The 9,394-nt window shown below is 44.3% G+C and overlaps 1 protein-coding gene across 1 annotated transcript in view; it reads left to right on the forward strand.

Moving 5' to 3' along the window:
- Positions 1-4,558: 4,558 nt before the first annotated feature.
- LRCH4 (leucine rich repeats and calponin homology domain containing 4) overlaps positions 4,559-9,394 on the forward strand; it is a gene marked incomplete in the record, with an annotated part of 23,331 nt that continues 18,495 nt past the window's right edge. Inside the window, 2 exon segments of the mRNA XM_072399244.1 lie at positions 4,559-4,729; positions 8,871-8,976. Of these exon segments, the coding sequence (XP_072255345.1) occupies positions 4,709-4,729; positions 8,871-8,976 (127 nt within the window).

Consider the following 9,394-nt stretch of genomic DNA (forward strand, 5'->3'; position numbering starts at 1 on the left):
ATGAAATCATAAAAACTTTTTCAATGACTTCTTTCTGATTAGTTCTGTAAATATACTGAATATAGAATATATTGACGTTCAGAATTTAAAAACGTTTATTTTGTATACGTAGGTATATCTAGTTTAAGTTTGCTTAATTTTCATGTTGCATTAGTTTTCTATCAGGTTATTATTGAGGATATTATTTCAAAATCTGGAGCCAATCTAGTAAAACCAATCCCATATTTAGAATCTGTGCATCAAACATAACCTAAAATGACTTTATTCTGTTTGGCAAGAAAATGTTTGTTAACCAGTGTAATCAAACGTAATCACATAAACCATCACCAGGTGGCGACAGATTCCATTGTAATCATTATATTATTCATTAATAAAATATAAAAAAAACAAAGTTACAATTCCATTAACTAAAATTCTGAGAGAGATATTAGGTACATTAGCTTGTAGTGTTTTTACAAAGAAGTCGGCAGTCTTATTTTTATTTATGTATAGTACTTATAGTATAGTTGTAAACCACATGAGTAAAAGAAAAAAAAACAAATGTAAATAATAAATGCAAGGAAACATTTAAATGCTTTAATCTGATAATTCAAATTATTATGTGGCTGCACCTCCCAAAATTGATAAATCGATTTTACCATTTGTTTGAATTGATCTGCCTGTAATTACTATTCATTGCCTGTAGGCGGCGCATGTTCACCCATGCAGCATCCAATAATCTCAGAGTATTCTTCAGCTGAACCGGTGTCGTCTACTCCAATAATGGATGTGTTGTGTTCAGAGATCTCTTCTGCAGACCTCGGGGTTAACAAGGGGTTGTTTAACTTCCTTTCAGCTGTGACCATTTTCACCCACAGATTTGCCCCACGCTGGGTATTGTCCCTTTTTCTGACTGGAGATGTTGGGGGTGAAAATCCCAGCAGACTGGGTTTTGATTTGATATTTTTGCATATCCTTTAACAGATATAAAAAGGGCAGGGGCTCCTTAACCAAATAAATACATCTTTGCAGCCACTTCCTGTCTACATGCTTTCCACCAATGGCTGCATGGCATTTTCAGCCTGGTTTCCTGGTGCTGACAACAGCGGAGTGGAGTAACATGTGATAACATGGCCATTAGAAGCCCAGAGGGACAATTAAGGAAGGGAATTGGGTGACAGAGAGATTCTGATAATCTGTGCTCTTGTTTCTGCATAGGTGGGGGTTACAAGTATCTGCTCAGGGGTGGGCCAGAAGGTGGAGGCGGGGTACAGGTATCTGCTCGGGGGTGGGACAGAAGGTGGATCTAGAAGGCAGAGGCTGAGTTACAAGTATCTGCTTGGGGTGGATCAGAAGGTGAAGCCAGAACGCAGAGGCAGTGTTACAAGTATCTGCTCAAGGGTGGATAGAAGGTGGAGCAAGAAGGCAGAGGAGGGGTTAAAGTATCTGCTCAGGGGTGGGACAGAAGGTCGAACCAGAAGGTGGAGGCGGAGTTACAAGTATCCCCTCAGGGGCTGGACAGAAGGCGAAACCAGAAAGTTGAGGTGGGGTTAATTTATCAATAAATGCCAATGTTGGTCAGAGACAACTTTTGAATGTGTCTAAAGGGGTGATTGACCCAAAAAGAGACAACCAGATGTTGTTTAGAAGAGAGAACAAAAAAAGGGGAAACCCTGAGTAGTCTAAGCTGAAAAATGGATAAACTGTTTGAAAACTGTAACCATTTAACATTATGTGTGTGTATGAACCGAACAACGACGTGTTTGTGAAACACCATGACGGGGGTCCTCAGGGAGCCCGATATTAAAACCCTCATAAATTGGCACAACAAGGGTATGGAGTTTGATTCCTGTGGCCATTTTATTGTGGACCAACTAGCACAGGATTGGATGTAAGCGCAATGGCTTTCATTTTTGTGGTATTTTTATATTCAGTGCTGCCTTACTCTGCCCCTAAAAGTTATGGGCATGGTTGGCACACAGTATGGCTCTCTAATGCCTAGGTGTTTTGTATTTGAGCTGATCTACACGATAATAGCCTCCATTGTCAGGGAGTTTGTCAGAGCTTGGCGGCCATTTTCTTAAAGATCACCAGGCAGAGGACTATAACTGGCTTGATTGTTGTTATTGTTTTTATATTGGAATCCCTGCCAGCCTATCAAAAATCCCATAGTACTCATGTGACTGGCCCACCTCAAATGGGCTCGCTGAATGGCTTGGCGTTATTGTAGTCATTGTTGTTGGTCTACAAGAAAATGGCCGCCGACTTCTGTATCATTGTCTGATTCTGGCGGCCATGTTCTTGAAGACCATGGCTAGATTCATTGTTCATTCCGTCTTTTATAATTCTGGTGTTTTCACATTTATCCCCTGACAACTTTATCAGAAGGTGTTAACATACTAAGTGACGGGTTCGCACATAAAAAGGACCTCTGATTGGCTGTTGTGGAATTAGTACTGATAGTCAACAAGAAAATGGCCGCCAATGTCTGCAGTCTGGCGCCGGCCGCCATGTTTCCGTAGACCCGCTGGTGTAGTAACGGTTTGCAAATCTCAATGGCGGCGGGGAGCGATGGGGAGGAAGGCAGCGGAGAGGGGGATTCGGAGCTACAGCGGCCCGGAGGGGGCAGAAGGAGCGCCGAGAGAGCCCTGGAGGAGGCCGCCAGGACCGGGGAGCTGAACCTGAGCGGCCGGCGCCTGAGGAGTATACCCGAGAGAGGGCGGAGCTACGACCTGACTGATCTCACCCGAGCAGGTAACACCCCACCGACACCCCAATATGTGACAGCAAAATAACCCCCAGAGCCACCCCACAGAGGGCAAAGCTAGGAGATAGATATAGGGGAGGAGTATATAGAGAGTCATCCGCACAGCCTCAGAGTACGTGCTGGGGATGCTGGGAAAAGTACATATTGCATGTAAACTGTACAGATAAAGATAAGCTGAAGATGCTGCAAGCTCCTGAGCAGACAACTAATTCCTTAATCATCTTTGCTACTGCAACACCACAGGAGAAAATAAATAGGGTGTGATATACCACACAGTGGTGTACACCAGGATTGCCAGCCAGACAAGCATCTACAAACACCCAAATGTCACTTGCTATTTTGGCTACCTGAAGAAGCCATTCACACTTTGCATCAACTGTGCAATGGGCTATGTTATGTCAGAGACCAGGCGGGAGTCATGTGGACAGTGTGGAAAATGTTAGATATCAGGCTACAAATATCAGGGATGTTCTTCCCGAAGTGGATGATGCCAATGACAACAACAAGAACTGAAACATGGTTTTAGTTGAGAATGTGGAATCTTTCTGTTTTTATCCGCTGCAGTGCTGTATGGTATGATACCCTTAAAACAATCCACCGTGCTAGCACATTGATGTAGTCAGAGTGAATGCAGTTATTGTATGAGGAGCAAGTCACTGAGAAGTTTATTAAACGGTAAGCGAGGTATACTGACCAGGGTCCTCCGCCTAAAGCTTAGCAAAGAACAGCCCAAGGGGTGCAGGGGATTCCCTACAGGTATGCTGGCCAGAGTCCTCAGTCTACTGTATGGCTTATAGAATGGTGAGATTTCCTCTACTCAAATTGCCAATAGGCCACATCCCCATTTTTTGTAAACATTAAAGAAAAGAGAGTAAGTTTTGTGACTTTAAGGTCAAATTAGATACAAATGACATATAGCCTAAAATGCTTTATTTCAATATCAAACATATAACAACCATATTTCAGCTTAAAAATGTATCATAAAAATATTATCCCCTGTGCTAGACACCAAGTCCATGGGTTCTAGATTCTCTACGCGTTTCGCAGGAATAAAAGATCGGCTTCTTCAGGACGGTTTACTGTACGGCTAAACAAAGAACCCGAGGGGTGCAGGGGATTCCCTGCAGTTATACTGGCCAGAGTCCCCAGTCCACTGTATGGTTTAGCAAGAAACACGAACATCCCGAGGGGTGCAGGGGTATTCCTTCAGGTGTACTGGCCAGGGTCTTCAGTCTACTGTATGGCTTGGCAAAGAACCCAAGCATCCCAAGGGGTGCAGGGCATTCCCCTCTGGTATACTGGCTGGAGTCCATTAATTTAATGTAAGGCTTAGCAAAGAACACGAACATCCCAAGGAATGCAGGGGATTCCCTCCATGTATACTGGCCAGAGTCCTGAGTCTACTGTACGGCTTGGCAAAGAACACAAATATCCCAAGGGGTGCAGGGGATTCCCTTCAGGTATACAGGTATACTGACCAGAGTCCCCAGTCTTCTGCATTGCTTAGCAAGGAACACGAACATCCCGAGGGGTGCAGGGGATTCCCTTCAGGTATACTGGCCAGAGTCCTTAGTTTAATGTAAGGCTTAGCAAAGAACACAAATATCCCAAGGGGTGCAGGGGATTCCCTCTAGGGGATTCCATATATGCCTATGGTCCCAGTCTGCTGTACATTTGAACATCTGTGATTCTGGGGTTTTGTTAGTTATGAGATGCCCCATTCGATTGTAAAGATAAGCAGATACACCTCATTGGCTTAGGCCGGCAAGAAATATTTCAGTTATAGGTGAATAATGGTGGACAGATTGATTCACACACCGATCACATGTTTCTCACTACCTCCCCTGTCTCCACAGCCGGAACCTCCTCTCCTCTCTGCCTCCTTACCTCTGTCGTCTTCCTCTCACCGTCCTCATCGCCAGCAACAACAAGCTGAGCTCCATTCCGGAAGAAGTGGGCGCCATGACCAATCTGCGGCAGCTGGTGAGTGCTCATTGGAGGGATATGTGGAGGAATCCTAACCTCTAATATGTGCAGATATAAGGACTGGTAAAGGGGTGAGACATGGTGGGGACTCCTTATGTGTATGGGGTCAGATGCCCTCCCCTCACCTGTCTGGCTCCCCGTGTTAGGCTTGGGTACACATGCTCAATAATTGTCATTAGAAAGGATCTTTGAATGAAGGTATTGCCCCCAAATTCCTTAAACAATCAGGCCAACAATAGGAAAAAGTCACATCCCAAAAATCGAGGATTAATTTGGAAGAACAAGACAGAGAGGTTCAAGTGGGAATTTCAAGGGCTTACTTGGGAATTAAATCATATAAAAACATTTTATTTCATTTTAAAACGATGTGCTACAAAAAAAACAAATCGGCATCAATGTAGCTATGGATAATAGATCTCAATATTATCAGTGTATTTTAAAACAATAAATCACCCCTCCAAAGTAAAAATCTCTCACAAATGTATTTTCCCGGGGCTGTGGGGGTGCTCATTAGACTCGTGTCACAGCAATTTAATCTGCTTCCCCAGGAATGATTGGCACAGATCATATATCCATCTATAACAATAAAGGTAGAATCACAAAGTTGAACCTGTAGTTTGAAGATTACACACCACAGATGTAGGGGGGGCGCAGAGGCGGCAGGACACTGCTAGGATGAATAACAAAAGGGACAATTTTTAAATGTTTTGAGGGTCACAAATAATCCAAGCAGGAATGTATCCAGGATTGCAGAGTTCCTAGAAGCCCATCCAGATAAGGATAAATCCGATGAAAGGAAATAAAAAGCCCAGATAGGTAAATAATGTGGAAGCCCCAACGATTAGAACTTTGTCCTTTCACAATCCTTTCCAAGGACAAAAGACTGCACGATGCATAAACGAGATCTGTACATACAGCGCTATTCTGCTCTATAGAGAGGGGGAGAATGAGTGAGCGGCACCCCGCTGTGCTCTCCCCCTTTCACTTAAATTACGATTGTTCATAGTGTGGGCACGCCAGATTCTCATCTGAGGAGATTAGTATCATTCAGATGTGTGTATGTAGCTTTACTGTACCCAAGGCCTGGCATTGGAATCTCCGGCTGTAAATTTCTGCAAAAATTGGGCTCTCCATGAATAATGATGAAACTAAAGAACAGCCAAGAAAAGGGAACCACAGGAAAGTAAGGAAAGGTTATATAACCCGGTCCTGCTGCATTGCGTGGTCACTGGAAATATTCACACCTCTGGATGTATCTGACATGTGCAGAAATATTTTTAATCTGGGTGAAAAACTGTGTTGTGATCAAACTATTCAGTGGGTACCCAAAAAGTGCCAGGTTCTGCACCCAACTAAATGGGGCCCAGGAGAACATTGATGTGTTCCTTCTGCCCCATGCTGGGGTTACTGCTGTCATCTCATACACCACAACAGTGACAGGATGATTTTAACCACCTGGGCGGTTAGCCCGCACCTGGTTCGGGGTAAGAAAACTTGCTACAATCATTTACCCCGAACCAGGTGCGCGGTAGCTAGGAATATAAACAAGCGTTACAGTGCAATCCGATTGTCATACAACATACTACAGTTACATTACATTACTGTACAGTTACATTACATTATACACTATTTTAGGCATTAAGCTTTTTGTTTAAAAATGTTTTATAAAAAAAAAAAAAATTTTTTTTAAGTTTATTATTAAATTACCGGTAGAAACTTTAGAAACTGACAGCAAGTCAGATGGAGCCCGCCTTTTTTCCTGACTGTAGAAGGTCCAGTATCAACTAGCCCCTCCCCCTTAGCCTGTCAGGCCCCGCCCCTTTCATTTACAGGATGTCCTATATTCATGGTATACATCACGGGTCAGCAAACTTTTGGGCTACTAGGCCAATTTAAGGAGGTGAAGAAGGCACACTAGGCCAGACTCTCTCTTGAGTCCTGAGCTGATGGCTCCGCTCCCCAACAGGAACGCCCTGATAGGAAATCCCTCTGCGATGCATTTGGAGGTGAGGGAATCCCCTTACCCCAGCTGCAGAAGTATTAAGGCTGGCCGCGGTAAATAGGAAAGGAAGGCATAACAAGGAAGCTTACGGGACGCATGCGGCTCCAGAACTTTGGGTTGCCGATGCCTGCCGGCTGGAATTAGACCGTCGACCAGGGGGCCGTTAGGCCGGAACGGACTACTGGCTAAGTTGTATCTGGCTGACCTCTGGTATACATCCTTGCTATCGGTGCCTGCACCTCCAACATTCACCCATCTGGCATTTTGATATTTGCAGAACTGGGTAAAAAATTCCATACCCGCCTTAGGCAGATGCCCTGCTGGTGCCAAGCAGAGGCTGCCATTCATATCAAACTTTCCAGTAAGAAAGGAAACAACAGACATAAATTCCCCAGAGTTTCCGTTTAGCAGCAGTTCCCCTTTTTAGATAATGTCAGGTTGTATAGAGAGAAGGGGACGGGAGGCTCTGGATATATGGGCACATAAATATGGGCACCCGGCTCTGTAAGAATGCAGCCCGACTATATGGGTGCGGTACCCGGCTCTAATAGAACGCAGCCTGAATATATGGGCGCGGTACCCGGCTCTAATAGAACGCAGCCTAAATATATGGGCACAGTACCCGGCTCTAATAGAATGCAGCCTGAATAAATGGGCACAGCACCCGGCTCTGATGGAACGCAGCCTGAATATATGGGCACAGCACCCGGCTCTCTTAGAACGCACCCTGAATATATGGGTGCAGCCTTCCTCTCACATTCCATGCAAAATAAAACATGCTGGCTGTGGAAATACTCCGAGCTTTTATTTTGCTCTTTTTTTTTTGGCAGTGCCGGTATAATCATGGCGGTGAGGCGTGTGAGGTGTATTCGAGCTGCAGGCGGGGGTGGGGGGTGTATATGCATTTGTGGTGCATCATTCAGCGGAAGATGTTGGCTCATTCTGTTTTGCATGATTGTGTAATCTCAGGTTTCCTGCTTTCAAGTCTCTCCCCCCTCCTTCTCCTCCTCCATACTTCATCATGGGTACAGAGAACATTAGCCCCCCCTTACTTCCTGTATTATACAGAGCTGTATATTCATATCTGATATACAAAGCAAGATGGCTGCCAAATATCACCGTCACATGCTGCGGCATCGTATCATCCAAACATCTCTACTTCTTTCTAGCATCACAGAGCCTTTATCACCTGAAATCCCTGCGTGGGATTAACCTTTAGAATCTAGACAGCATTACCAAATCACAATATTTCAGTAACCTTCTTGCCATAAATAAAGCCGGTGCTCCTTAGATCCCCAGTGTGACAGATCCACACCCAGAACAGAATATATTGCATTTGTTTTATATTTCCAGGTGTGTTCCTCTTTATTTGCACTTGGTGGTCCTGCCAATAATACAGTCACAGCACAGCTTCTCTTGAGGGAGGCATGTGGGGTGGGGGGTAGTTTAGAAGGAAGAGAAGTTTGTTGGAGATTTAGGGTTCCACTTTACAGAATATAAAGGCGTGACAAGGAGAAAGGAAAACAAATGCAGCCGTCACATCTGTTCACCTGTTATCAGTAAAAATTTAGCTTTTTCTCCCTGCCATCAATGTGTATTGAAAGGGATGAAGAAGTGGCAATATTATCCGTATGCTTGTATTTTAGCAGGCGGGTCTGTGCTTCGCTGTAGGGGAGCAGAGGTGGAGCGCCCCCTAACTATTTCACTTATCCAGCAGTGCAGTTAAGCCAATGGCACCCATCACATGGTCAATATCCAGAAGGGGCATTGTGGGTGTTTGATGTTATTATGTGACGTTCTGTGTGCCCAGTGGCATGGAGTCTTCAGAATAACAGGGGGGAAGATGGTAATGTTGCACATTATAACCTAACAAGTGTCATCAGATCGGTGGCCAGGCTTTCATATGAAGATTGATGGCTGTACAAAGCCACATTAGCAGTGCTGGGCAATAAAAAGTCAAATGTGAGTTGTTTCTGCCACCTGGAGTTTGTCTTTGGAGGTAAGGAAATGAGAGGAGGCATTCTCTGTTACATGGAGAGCTATCCCACACATTGTCATGATAAAGATGATCCACAGATGTCAATGCTGTAAACAAATGTCACATCCGCTGTGTAATCTCTGCATTGTTTCTCATAGGATGTCAGCTGTAACGAGATTCAATCTCTGCCGCCACAGATGGGATCACTGGAATCTCTGCGAGAATTAAACGTCCGCAGAAATCAGCTGGCCTCCCTGCCGGAGGGTGAGTGACCCTATCCAGATCTTTATGGGATCATCTTATTTTATGGTAGCAAAAAACAGGGCCGTTCATTCATCCTAAAGAGAACCTGTCATAACTGGGCTAATGTGAAGACCCGTCTGTTCAGTCATGTGATTGCTGTGAATTATCATTATTATATAAATTGTGCAAATCTAAAGAATTCCCCCCCAAAACCTTGTGCACCAACCCACACAGCCAGGACCTCTGGCTTTTATTTTCCTGTTAACACATTGAGCTCCTACAGTTATTCATGGCCCACTTCAGGCCCTGTGTAGAGAAATGCTGGCAAATGTCATCTCATCACCCATAACAGGATGAATAATAGATGTCAATGTAAATGTGCCATATTCACGCTCTGTGTGTATAAAACTCCATCACTTTATTTTGTAGAACTCTCTGA

This window comes from Pyxicephalus adspersus, chromosome 2, assembly GCF_032062135.1.
Source record: "Pyxicephalus adspersus chromosome 2, UCB_Pads_2.0, whole genome shotgun sequence".
Classification (NCBI taxonomy): domain Eukaryota; kingdom Metazoa; phylum Chordata; class Amphibia; order Anura; family Pyxicephalidae; genus Pyxicephalus; species Pyxicephalus adspersus.